We start from the raw sequence: 14,507 nt of genomic DNA on the forward strand, positions 1-14,507 counted from the left end.
CCTGTTGGCCCCTTGTCAAGTCTGTCTCTAGTGGATGCCCCCCTTCCATCCCTTCCTCATTTCAAATGGTAACACAGACACAAATCGTGTGGATAGATAATGAGAATTCGGAAAATATCTGGTTACTTCCAAATATTGAACCATAGTGTTCATGAGACATTTCTCGCAGCATCTAGTTAGAGAACCATCTCGTAATTAAGACTAGTTTGTCGACAAAGGAGCTTTCATGAATTTTCTTCGACAAGATATATGAATTGTAAGTAAAGTGAGCAAGGAGGGGCGAAAAAGAGTCAGTTTTCAATTGTTTTTTATGTGGACAATGTCATGCCAGTGTGTTCATGTATCGCTTGAGATTAATCTCAGATAAAACGCAAAGTTTGCTTCCCGGTTGGACAACGATTCATGAAATAACCTTTGGGTTTGTGATAATGAACTTTAAGTATAATGAAGAAATACATGTGAGCAAAAATAATTATGTAATCCAACCTAAAATTTCAATGACATTGACACTAAATATGTTTAGGAATCGTTCAGAGTAGAATCAAGATGGAAGGTTCACTTCATTCAGTGCACCTTCGGACATTATTAATTACCCTGATGGTTAACAATTTGAAAGGTACCTGTGGGTATAACTATCGTTGCTATGTTGCTCTCTGGTGGCATTTAATGCAAGTATTGTATTGGTTTCTCTCTTCCACTATCTATATAAATGTTCAAATTGTAAGCAGCGAGATATTATAGAACATCATTTGAGGTAAGCAGAATGTCATCTCTTCGAGTCAATATTTGCTTTTGAGATCTTTATTTTAATTTGATGGAAATAAGAATAATCGTTTGAATGTGCAGAAAAACTTTGCTGTATTCAAATCCTAAATGCAAAGTTGAAATCTGTAAATGAAATTTAAAACATTTTGTCAATACTGTAAAACTTAAAATGTAACCTGGAACATTTCTCTCATTATTTTGTAAATTGGTATAACTGTTCCCTTCATCAGTCAGTCCAGGATTGAAGGAGACCATGATGTTTGAAGGGAATCATTCACTGCCACCTGATGTGTTCCTCCTCACTTCGATCTTCGATGAGCCAAAGAGTTTGAGACCATGGGCTGTTGGTGCTTTTTTCTTCATCTACCTCATCACGATCACGATGAACCTCGTTCTCATCTTACTCATTCTCCGTGAAAAGCACCTGCACAAACCTGTCTACATCTTCCTTGCTCATTTATTGTTGATGGACATTGGCAGTTGTACAACGATATTACCTCGTCTGATGTACAGCATCAGTGGAAATAACATGATTACAAAACCTGTATGTTTTATTCAAGTCTTCTTTGTTTCAATCACTGGGACGATGCAACGTTACATATTGAGCATAATGGCCATAGACCGCTACCTGGCAGTCTGCCACCCTCTTCGCTACAATGTCCTGCTCACCAACAGCAGAGCTCACAAAGCGATGTTTCTCACCGTTTGCTGGTCATCTCTTCTCGCCGGTGTTTATGTTGTGTTATTGATTGGACGAACATTTTGCAAATATCCAGAGATTCACAAGGTAGGTTGTGTTCACATGGCTGTGGCTAAACTTTCATGTGAAGATGTCACCATTAACAGTTTATATGGGATTGCAGGTGCTTCTGTCACCACTGTCACTCTCATCGTCGTGGTCGTTGTCACGTACACCCGCATCTTGTTTGTATGCCTACATTCTGGACCATCTTCAAAGGGGAACCGGAAAGCCCTGCACACATGTGTCACTCACTGCTTGGTACTTTCACTCTTTATTTTCTCCACTATTTTTGCTTTGATTTCCTTGCGAATGTCGTCCACAAACTATTTCCCACAATATTTACAACACGTGAGTGATTCCTTGTTCTATCTGGTTCAGCCTCTCGCCAATCCAATTATCTATGGAGTGCGAACCGCAGAGATCCGCCGCAGCCTCAAGCGGTTCATAAATGTTCGAATCTTTTGGAATAAAAATCCACCCCTGGCATCGTTATCAACAATCACAATCAACTGATGAGAATAAACAAAATTGTGTCAATTGAATTTTTTGTTTTACATGCTCATTGCTTACAAAACACAAACCTTGATGACTTAATACCTTTTATTTTTTACATGATCCTTGTGAAAATCTTTGAAAGGTATATTTTAAAACCTTGGAAGAGCAAAATAATTTATGTTCCATTGAATTAATAATGTCTGACGAAGCTGTACCAGCAGGAGTACCCGGCATTGCCCGGTGATGTTCCAATCCTGTTAATAATTTGAAGAAATAAATCAGTTTTTTTTCTTCTAATTTTTTGGGGTGCCAAAAACACTTCAGGAACCCACTAAGGAATGGGATCAGACATCATCTGATATTACATTTCACATAACTACAAGGGCTGAGGCACTATAAAGCAATTACGTTCAGCCATTTCTGAGAAAAACCGCGACACACACACATACACACACACACACACACACACCTCTTGTAGTGCAGATATGATGTTTTTGGTGGATCGGGTTCTGCTTGATTCCTTATGACATCCACCTTCTCATAAATACAAATCATAAATAAATTATGAGATGAAGCTTTTTCGTACAGTTGGTTACATTTAGAATTTTTATTTTTACCTTTCTTCTTGCTCATTTTGTACAAAAGGTTTTTATTGCGAGATGCGTAATACTTTGAAGAAAATGAAGTGGGATTATAAATTACTTTTTTAATCCATATTATATACAGACATGGCCAAAAATATTGGCACCCTTGCACTTTTTTCAAATAACTCACGATTTTCTGGAAAAGAAAGTCGAAATTGACAAAAGTATTCTGTCTCCACAATTCTTTATTTCACTGTTAATGTTACAGAACCTTTCTTTTTTATTCAGAACTTAATATATCCTTTTAAATCAGAAAATAAAAAAAATGCCATTGACAGAATTATTGACAACCTCGACTTAATATTTGGTAGCACAGACCTTGGACAAAATAACTGCAGTGAAGTGCTTCCTATAACCATGAATGAGCTTCCTGCACCTCTCTACTGGCAGTTTGACCCATTCTTCTTGTGCAAACTGCTCCAGTTCTCCCAGATTTCAAGGGTGCCTTCTCCCAAATGCTGTTTTCACATCTCCCCACAGTGTTCAATGGGATTTAGATCTGGACTCATTGCTGGTCACTTCAGAACAGTCCAGCGTTTTGTCTTGAACCATTCCTGGGTGCTTTTTGAACTGTGTTTGGGGTCATTGTCCTGCTGCAAGACCCATGACCGTCGACAGAGACCCAGCTTTCTGACACTGGGTCGAACATTGCGCTCCAAAATGCCTTGGTAATCTCCTGATTTCATGATGTCATGCACACATTTAAGGCACCCAGTGCCAGAGGCAGCACATCAACCCCAAAACATCACTGAACCCCCTCCATGTTTGACTGTAGGGAAGGTGTTCTTTTCTTTGAAGGCTTCATTTTGTTTTCTGTAAACATAGAGATGATGTACTTTACCAAAAAGCTCTAATTTGGTCTCATCTGTAAACGGGACATTCTCCCAGAAGGAGTTTGGCTTGTTCGCGTGTGTTTTGGCAAACTCCAGTCAGGCTTTCTCAGCAGTGGGGTCCTCCTGGGTCTCCTACCATAGAACCCTCTTTCATCGAGTTGGCGAAGGATGGTGCGAGTTGAAACCGTCGTAACATGTCTGAAGGTCAGCTTGAATCTGTTTAGCAGTTGATCGAGGTGCTTTCTCCGCCATTCGAACAATCCTTCTCTGCAATCTTCGATCAAGTTTTCTCTTGCAGCCACATCCAGGGAGCTTGTCTACAGTGCCATGGGCCTTAAACTTCCTGATAACATTGCGTACGGTGGACACAGGAACATCAAGGTCTCTGGAGATGGACTTGTAGCCTTGAGATTGTCCATGCTTGGCGAAAGTCTTGTGTCTGACCTCCTCAGACAATTGTGACACAAAACAGCAGAATGACTCCTTCTCTCTATTCAAACTGGTTGAATGAGTGATTTTTATATTGCAGGCACCTGCAACTCACCACAGGTGAGTTCAATTCCACAGTAAACGGTAAATGAGAATCACCTGCTTGAAATATAATTATTTCTAACTTCTAAAGGGTGCCAATAATATTGTCTGGGCCATTTTAGGATTTCTGTGTGGAATAAGTTAAGCTTTAGTCATTTTTCGCTTTTTTGTTTTGTTCCACTGCAAACCAAAAAAGTATATATGTGGATACCAAAATATTTTTTAAATTTAAACAATTTTCTGGAAGAAATGGTTCATTATTTGAAAAAAGTGCAAGAGTGCCAATATTTTTGGCCACGACTGTATGTTTATATCAATTTATGTTTATGACAATCCTTTTGGGTCGTTGTTCCACGACAAAATATATTTAACCTGGACACAGGATGCGTACGTGCGAACAAAATACTTATTTCCAAAAATGTTTTATTCGGCTTGATAATCATGAAATACTGTATATTGTGACAAAGTTACAACTTTCAGTGATATTTTCGCAGATTCTCTTCCAGTTAATTTGAACACTGAACAGAAAGATAACTCATTGCAATGTGAATGGAAATGGTACGCTACTTTTAGATTTCAAATGTGTGACCGATTTATATGTGCTCTCGACCCAGCTAAAAAAAATGTCACAATCCTGGTTTTTTTGCATATAAAAATGTCACCCTCCTGGAATTTTGCATCTAAAACAATGCCTCAGTATGTGCACCATACATCTGCAGGATGTAAAGTTGGAAAACCAGTCTGCCAGCATTCGTCATTCATGGTCTTGAAAAATCTTCAAGAAGAGAAGGTATTTTTTTGGGTTATTTCTGACTTTTACAACTTGCAAGCACACATTACTGGCATAACAATAGCAACATAAAGCTGAAAAGTCACATTACAATTAAAATATAATAATACATTCCTCACACTGAAAAAAGTAATAGTGAAAAAATAATCTTGGAACTATTTAAGCTCTACATGCACAGAATCAAAACCTATTACCACTCTCTTTTCATCTCTGCTTCCGGGGCACTCACTGCCAACCATGGGAGCACCAACTACCTGCTCACAAGAGGGTCTTCCCCCAATGGGGGGACAAATCCATGTCCGCTATTACAGGCACCACTTGGGGTGCAGTAACACAATTATATAAACTAGGGCATGCCCGTACTATATATAAGCTAGGACGTGCCCGTACGTGGGTGCCCGTTCCTTGCCAAAAAAAAAAAAAAAAAAAATTTGTGTAGGGGTGTGTGTGTGTAAACATCCTAGGGCGTGCCCGTATGTGGGTGCAAAAAAACATGCGTGCAAACAACAACAAAAAAAAACTTTGAAACCACGTGGCAGTAACGACCACAGAACCCCCCCCCCCCCCTCTATTTACATGAATGGTTTGGTCCATTCGCAACGACCACAGAACCCCCCCCCCCCCTCTATTTACATGCAATGGTTTGGTCCATTCGCAACGCCAAAGCGAACGGCGAACGGCTAAATCGCCATAGCTCGGTAAGTACTTGTCCGATTAATTTCAAACCTTGAAAAGGCACATCCTCGGGTCCCCAGCAATATACCTGGCAAGTTTAAAGTATATCGGACCCGTGGTTGTCGAGAAACAGCGGTCACAGACAAACAAACAAACGTACAAACGTACAAACAAACACACAGAGATTACTGGAATTATAGATAGATGAACAAGATTATAAATAAACAATCTACAGACTTGGCATTTAATATGGAATATTTTTTTTGTGGGGGTGAACTTACTTTTCACGATGTCTTGGAACCAAAAGTTCATTGGAATTATGTTGAAATTATTCTAGATTTTGTTAATGTGACCTTTAAAAGAAACAAAAACCACATTTGACATTTCGAAACAAATAAATTGATCCTTGAAAGTGATGTAAACTGATATCGAACTCAATTCATGGACAGTACTGTGTTAAACTTCTGTACGTTTTCCAGAAGTATCTCTTTATTTTGCACATTAGCCAATTTTTTTTTTAACAAAAACAAAAGTTAAATTACGACTGGGATTACGGACAGTAAAATTACAGTTCAGTACTTCGTGTAACCCCCACGAGCATTCAGGAGAGCACGTACACGTTGAGGCATGCTGTTCACGAGATTTGCCAAGGTTTGGACAGGAATCGCTTGCCATGCAGTGACAATAGCCTGCTGCAATTCACGCACAGAGGTCGACTGCTGGTCCAAGTGGTCGATTTGACGCATTAATTCTGCCCACAAGTTCTCTATCGGATTCATATCCGGGGACATGGCAGGCCACTCCATATGCTCTACACCACGGTCAGCAAGAAAGTGTTGGATCATGCGAGCACGATGAGGCCGTGCATTGTCATCTTGGAAGACAAAGTTTCCTCGAAAGGCTGCACGAGCAAATGGAAGCAATGTTTCTTCCAGAATGGCCCTGTACTTGAACTGGTTCAGGTTTCCATTCAGAACAACCAGGTCAGTTTTTCCCCCTGCATGAAAAGCAGCCCAAACGATCACCCCACCACCTCCAGCTTGGACTCTTGGCACTATACGATCTTTGTTGTAGGCTTCATGCACTTGGCTGCGCACTCGGACGTGGCCATCTTGACGATAGACCAGAAATCTAGACTCGTCACTGAAGATCACTTGATTCCAGTGTCCTGGCTGCCATTGACGGTGCTCTCTGGCCCACTGCAATCGGCGCTGGCGGTGTTGTCTGGTCAGGCGTGGCTTTCTCAGGGGATGCCTGGCACGATAGCCTGCTTGAACCAGTCGTTGGTTGACTAGCCTGCTGGATACAGGCACATTTGTCAGTTGCTGTCACTCAGCCCTAAGCCGATTAGCTGACTTGGTACGGCCATTGCGGACTAACCGGTGCAGCTGGCGATCATCCCTCCTTGTGGTTCTGCGGGGACGTCCTCACCTCGGTATTGGAGTAGGGACACCCCTCTGAGCATTTCGTTTCAGGATCTTTGACACCTGACCTTGAGTGATGCCATACTGCCGAGCAATAGCACGCTGTTTCATGCCGTAATTTCGTAAAGCCACCACTCCATGACAAACAGCATTGTCGAGTTGACGGACCATCTCTACAGGAAGCGGCAATAACTTTTGGAGACGTGCAGCAGTTGTTTTCCACTAATACAGAACGCAACAACACTTGTTTACCCGACTGTGAAGCCAATCATCAAATGCACCTGTCCGTACATTTTGCCACGCCACCTGTGATACAATCCTGTTGTTGACTTCTTGCTGCGACAGACAATCAGTGACATGGTTCTTTCAACAAAGACATCACCGGAGGGTAAAGAAACTCACCAGATTGATATACTGAGTGCAGAAAGTAAACCCAAGTCAAGAAAAAAAAAAAATTCCATATTAAATGCCAAGTCTGTATATATGTGGGAAAATTGCATCTCGTGTTAAATAAAAGTCCAGACTGGAAATCAAATCCAAGTTCTCTGGCAAACCGTACTAGTGCTCTGGCCATCTGAGCTATCTGAGAACATGTATGTTGATTGAGAATATCAATAGGTCATTTGGATCAGTAGAAGACCAGTTCCAGATATGGAACCAGTTAATCGACTGCAATGAATGTTCTGCCGTTTTTGTAAATAACTTGCATTCACGTATACAACGAATACTCTACAGGAAAACCCTGTTATAAAGAACATGGTTTCACTCAATTCTATATGGAAACATGTGTTTTGCGTTTGTTAGCTCCCATTGGATTTATTCCGAAACGGGGGCTTATTGATTGGCTCTCGTTCATCCATATCTCGGAGATGACTCTCACCATATCTCGGAGATGTATGGACGGATTTTGTTCATGATCGGCACAAAGACAATACATGATGATGTACATATGCACATCATTTTGTTTTCTGGATGCGATCAAAGATGGCCGACTCGTAGCCATTTTTGTTTAAAAACAAACAAACCCGATTTACCCTCTGTTCACCCCAACACCCCTCACACCACCCATTCACCACAACACCCCCTCTCACCACCCTTTCACCTCATCTCCCCCCTCACCACCCGTTCACCTCAGCCCCCCTTCACCCTGTGGAAGTGTAACTCAGTGTAACTCATTGATTGGGACTAGTAACGAAGCAGGTAGTAGCAGGTGGTCGTAAGAATGTCAGGAATGTATCTCGCTCTGTCGAAGCTGGGAGTCCTTTGTCCACCTTTATTACGACCCCGGGCTAACACACATTCCCAAGCCCGTACTATTGTTTTGGACATCGGGATGCAAAGAGGGCGAAGGAACTCCCCAGCAGGGGGGCGATTGTGGATGACCAAGGAGCTTCAGCGCACGGAGGATTAACATTTAGCGCACGGAGGATTAACTCGAGTGTGCCCATAAAAACGAGAACAAACTTTGAGTGAAGGACACTTGTCACGAGAACCTCTGCCCGACAGAACGAACGAGTACGCAACGGGAAACAGCGCTAGGAGAGCACCGGCCAACGAAGAAGAACCAACGACTTGAATTACTAAATTCGTTATAGTATTATAGTTATTTTGTATTTGAAACAAGTGAATTATTAGCTCATAAAGCTTTGCTTTTGTAAAAGCTGTTTGGTCATATCGGAGCCTCCTGAGTCAAATAACTATTCCCAAACAATATGGAGGCACCACTGGGATCAATTGGACACCGACAAGATATTTAAAGGTAAGTGTGTCTTGTTTTTTGTCCAGTATGATTTACGAACCTGGGAATAGTTATTTTGTATATACATGGAGGATTTGGTGTTTGGGCTTCCCCATGCACCATTGGTGCACGGAAGCCCTGATAAGGAAAATATAGATGGGACCCTTTGCTCAGGTGCTGTGCTCGCGACACAAAGATCCATATGAGCGGGGCCCGGGTGCTGTGTAATTAATTAGTACACAGAGAACCAATTACTAGGGTGCTGAATAATCATAAAGATCCATTTTTTTGAGCTGGCTCTCCCGGTGCTATGATTTATTCAAAGAACCTAATTTTGTAAGAATTAAGATATGATTTTTGTCGACATTATAAATAGTTTAATATATGTAACGATTTTTGTAACGATCGTCCTGCAAAAGGTCTGCTCGTTCTTTTTCCTTTGAGTCGTAAAATCCTGTTGAAATCTCATTACAAATGCGGAAGTTAATACGCTGGTAGTGATCGAGGTCCGTTTTTATCGATTTAGGAATAGTGAATGAGCGAACAATCGACAAACGATTATAGCTATTATTCGTGGGTTTTCTAGCGATTTCTGTAAATACGGGTTTTTGCGCTGTGTAAATAAATGCGCCAGTTCGACGCTGGTTATTAGAAGCCTTACCATGTACTAAGAGCAAGATCGTGCCATGAGTGCACCATGGGACGATCTGCTTCCAAGTCGTGTAAGGCCGGTACACTCGTTTACACACCCGTACACATGTAAAGTAGTTTACACTTGTTTTTTGCACTTGCTCAAAGCACGCGACTTTCTCGGCGTGCGACAGGGAACCGGGAAATGGAGTTTTATTTATATATATATATATTTATTTTTTTCCCTCATTCCAATTTATGGTATTGCGACAAAACGGCTTATATCTTTGGAACGGCTCATCGGATTTAAACAAATTAAACGAAATTGTGTAGGACGAAAGCCGTGGGTCCAAGGTAAGAAAGAAAAAAAAAAAGGGTGGAGGAGAGGAGAAGGGAGGAAATTTTTCCCGCCATTTTTATAACACCTAAAAATCGTTCGATCAACATACAAATTAATGACAGGCAACGCCATCTCATGCCGGTCCAGAATTATTGTGAAAGATGGCGATTGGATGAAAATTGCATACCGACACTCCCTCACTGCCCCTCATTGTCCCTCATTTCCATTCCGGCTACCTGTCTCTTGCTCCCGCTCCTTCTTCCTCCCTCTAGTTCCCATTGGCGGACGCTTTGCGAGAAGCAAAGCGTTTGTTGTGTTGTTGTTGCAGTGTTGTTGTTTTTTGTGTATTTTCTCTGCTCCCTGTGCTCGCAGATTTGGTTGGTACATATATTTTTATTGAAAGGTGAAAAGTATATAGATATAATGAATTTGGGAAAAAATAAAACATTTAGATATGAAAGATTTATCTGCGATTAAGCTTCAAAATATAAAAATTGATCTGCTTGGTGTTAGTTTAAGGGCTGTTCCAATTTATCTTGGTTAAGCACCAAAATCTGTCTATCAAATTTTGTCCAGGTCCATCACTAAGCTTTTGAGACATGCTTCACGTTTAATGAAAGACAATAATTAAGCGCTTTGGGGGAAAGGCAATGGCAAACCACCCAATGTACACGATATTTTCAGCACGATCATGGATTTGAGAATGCAAGTAACTTCTAACTTTGCCTGTCCTGTGTGCAAAATGGCGGACAGTGTTGAACAAATTAATACAGTTAAGAGTTATGAATTGAAGCGGTGTGTGTTTCATAAACCAATGGTGTTGTTCGTTGTTAATGGAACAGCTCGCAGCGAGTGTTTGTGAGTAGCAACCACCCTCTGGTCGAGGCTCATTAAAAAAAAAAATTGCGAAAATTCTATTTTGCGAAATGAACGTTCTTTGAACAAATTAAATGGTAAAATAATGAAAAGTATATAGATATGGGATTGTAATGGGATTTTAATGGGATAAATATAGAAGATGTTTGTTTTGTCAAGAGAAAGTGACAGTTGGCTGAGAAGTCACAGGCTGGGTTTTGACCTTTGACAGCAGAGAAATTGTGTTCTGACAGCAAAAGACTTCCAAATAATGTTTGTGGCTGGATTGCTTCAAGAGAAATGACATACTATTTATTTTAATATAAAATCGCTATGAGATTGCTTGTCGCAGTAAAGGACATTAGCTTAAAGATGATATATTTGTATTGGGAAGGAACTTAGGAATGTTCAAGGCCGGACATGATCATTGGAAAACTTACAGTAAATTTGGGAAAAGATGTGACTTTCCATAAAATTCTCACAAAAGATCTCATAGGGAGGAAGAGAATAAATTTGAATTGGAAATTGTGGAAAATTAAAATTAAAAGACCCTGTATTGGACTAACATGGGTGTTTAGAGAGAGACAGACAGATAGACAGAGAGAGATAGACAGAGAGAGACAGACAGAGAGAGACAGAGAGAGAGAGTGAGACAGACAGACAGAGAGAGAGACAGACAGAGAGAGACAGACAGAGAGAGAGAGACAGACAGAGAGAGAGACAGAGAGAGAGGGAGACAGACAGAGAGAGAGACAGACAGAAGTGAATAAATAGTTGTTGGTTCAATTTCAGTTTGCTGATAAGTAAATCCAATTCAAATGTTGGGTTTTGCTGACGTTTCCACAACGTTGTTTCAACGTTTTTCACATTGATTTCCTGCAACATTGAAATAATGTTGTTGTAAAACGTTTCCACAACGTCGCTACAACGTTTCACTTTCGTTGTTGCAACGTTTTGCTCCAACGTTTTGGGAACATTCAAATGTTGGGTTTTGCGGACGTTTCCACAACGTCGCTACAACGTTTTTCACATGACTTTCCTGCAACATTGAAATAATGTTGTTGTAAAACGTTGTTGTAAAACGTAAAATGTTGTTGTAAAACGAAATTTATAAGGTGGATGAAAAGGGAAGGAAACAGTGCCCTGGGGGCATGCACCTGCTATATATACATGCACCTGTTCCATAGCTACTATCTGTACTGTTACAGATGAGAAGTACAATGATATTGTAATCATTGCTGAAATGTCACAAATTTATTTTTTCAGATTGATGATTATTTGAGGTCAAATGGGATTAATGTGTATGTTAGGAACATTTTGAAAAGAAATATGGATATATGGCATTACTAAAAAAAATAAAAAAAACCAAGCAATTGAGAGTTCTTGGGTTAATGGGATATAAATAAATGCATCTACAAGTTGATGGTTTAATGACATTATAGGGTTCCAAAGCAGAATGATTGCACGAACTTGGGAAAGAACTTTCAAGCCCTATGGGATAAATTGGGTATTACAAGAAATGGAGTTTCAAAATTTAGCTGCTGGAAGGAATTTTACAGTCCCATTTCAGGACCCAATGAACTGTTTAAATTCTGCCATCAATTTTGGCTGTCTCACGAATGAAGGATGAGTTGCCTTTAGTGGTTGCAAAGAGAATTTGTGGAGACCAGGCAAAATTGGGAATATGTCAGATATGACCCTAGTACAGAATGGTGATTCGTCGGTTGGCATGGGGTGGGGATCGGAGGTGACGACCGATGATCTTCCATCTCAGTCAATGGATGGATCTATCCTGACATCATTGGGGAGGGGGCGTATACAGGGAGTCATCTAGAGTGATTAATTTGAATGAATGATTCATGATATGAATGAATGAATGAATGAAATTGAATGATTTAATTGATTTAATTGAATAAATTGATTGATTGATTGAGCAAAATGCGGTCTCAAGAAAGAAGCTTTGATATCTTTGTGAGATATTATCAGTGTGAAGACAACCTTGGGAAATTGAGCAGGATGGTGAGTCTATATATAGATATATATGTGTGGTTACCATTGTGTGATTTCCCCTTCGACAGAGCAGACACCTGAGGATTCACCCATTTCATACTGACCCGTTTGGCTCATCTACTGATCTGTGAGATTGGGTTGTGCAAAAGCCACAGGTGAGAGAGATTCTCTGGAGGTCACCGTTTGAACAGGTGGAGAGATCCTTCCTGGAAGTACGAGTGAAGCTTTAGAGGAACCTGGAACAAGCTACAACACATCCAACGCTACTTTGATAAAAGGTGGAACAAACCCCAGTAGATTTATTTATAGTATATATAGTACAGGTGTGTACAGGTGTATTCCAAAACGCAGATCCTAGTAATCTACCTGGTACATTGAGTGAATATTGAGTGTTATTCACATACAGGCAGAATGGGAAATGGAACCTGCAAGAATACACAAGAACAACCAGAGATTCCACAAAAAGGTACTTGTACATATCATATGTACGACCATTATGGTGCAGAAGCTATAAGGGAGGTCGAGAATTGGCATTTCTGGACAAAGGGACATGCTGAGGAGTTTCCAAGAGATGGTACATTTGAGCGAAGTCGATTGGAAAGATTGGGACAAAGATTGAAAGCCAGGAAGAGACAGAATCTAACGGTAGACTGGCTTGCATTCCATCTTTGGGATGGTGAATCCAAACAACGGGAACAGCTAGAACGGATAACGGATCTAGAACTTAAAATAAAAAGGATACAGGATACAGTGGAGGAGACAAATGCACAACTGCCCTCGAAATTAGGAATAAAAGTAACAGTTGTCCCATCTGATTCCCATTTGTCTCCCCAAAAAGGACGGTACAGAGAATTTTTTCGTGTTTCAGGAGATAACCAGAGATTGCAGTGGCAACTCATGGATGTAGAGATGCAGCCCAGCAATACAAGTGCACAGGTGCACAGACCAGGCAACGACAGAAACCGGTGTTTCGAGTGTGGAAAGATGGGACATTGGAGAAGATGTCCATATGTCAACAGGAAGACAAGTTCATGGGGCAAACCAAGATCAAGGGTACCAGTGCTTACCGGTACCTCAGACAATGATTAGGCCTTCATTGCTGCAAATCCCAAATGATGAATGGCCTCAACAGATTCGATTGCTGGACAAACATGAATAACTGTCGATGATTCTTGTGTCTGAAAAGTTTTCGGAGCAAGAATGATTCATTTTTTCTTTTTGCTTGTTAACAAATTAATAATTAATTGATCAAATGCCAAAATTGGATCTTCTATTTTGGGCACAGCAATTTTAAATTTACAAAGTTTGGAACAATTGCGTTACAAATTTTTTGAAACCAAGTGACAAGAGTCACATGATGATCAGGTGGGAATTTCGGACTATTGTTCCGCATGATCGATAGGTCAGTGATCGACTGACATGTAAATGGGCGTGTAGTCAAATTTGGATAAATTATTGTGGGAACTGAAAGGGTAATTTCAATGTGACATCATAGGGGTTTTCTAAGAATAAACTTTTTGGTCCATTTGTGTATTAGCATTTATAAAATTGATGGACAAATTTTATGAAATTGAAATAAAAACTGACACCCATCCTGATCTGTAAATAATGGTTCCAACGCAAACAAATATGCATAATGCATGTGTGTGTGTGTTTTTGGGTATCAATGTTTGTGTTTGTTGTTGTTGTTTTGTGTATCAATCTTACAAGATTGTTGACACCGACAGTGTGCCTTGTCTGAAAATAGATAGTTCCATATGGATGGGATCGCATATCGAGAAAATTCGTAAAATAAAATAGAAATATAATTTGATTATGAACATCATCTCTTTTGTCAAGGGAGATGGAATATAAAGATTTGATTTGCTGAGTTATGAGCAGCCATTCAAAAATTGGCAGTAATCTTGGGATTCCATTTTGATAGAATTTATAAGAGAATCAAAGCTATTTATGGATATGAGCTTCATAAAAATGTGGGAGTACAAAATTAGCCAAATTTGGGAGAGGTCTTACACTGACTTCCCAGAGTACTCTG

General features: G+C 40.2%; 1 protein-coding gene across 1 annotated transcript; it reads left to right on the top strand.

Annotated features, from left to right (window-relative positions):
* Window positions 1–1,018: 1,018 nt before the first annotated feature.
* On the top strand, window positions 1,019–2,020 carry LOC137433400 (olfactory receptor 52E8-like). Its single transcript, XM_068125733.2, has one exon. It carries the CDS (start codon window positions 1,019–1,021, stop codon window positions 2,018–2,020), a length of 1,002 nt encoding a protein of 333 aa, XP_067981834.2.
* The last annotated feature ends 12,487 nt before the right edge of the window (window positions 2,021–14,507 follow it).

The sequence above is a fragment of the Myxine glutinosa genome, chromosome 10 (genome assembly GCF_964187855.1).
Source record: "Myxine glutinosa chromosome 10, kmMyxGlut1.1, whole genome shotgun sequence".
Classification (NCBI taxonomy): Eukaryota; Metazoa; Chordata; class Myxini; order Myxiniformes; family Myxinidae; genus Myxine; species Myxine glutinosa.

Coding starts and splice junctions, on each gene's coding strand:
- LOC137433400 (XM_068125733.2), top strand. CDS start 1,019: ATGATGTTTGAAGGGAATCATTCACTGCCACCTGATGTGTTCCTCCTC.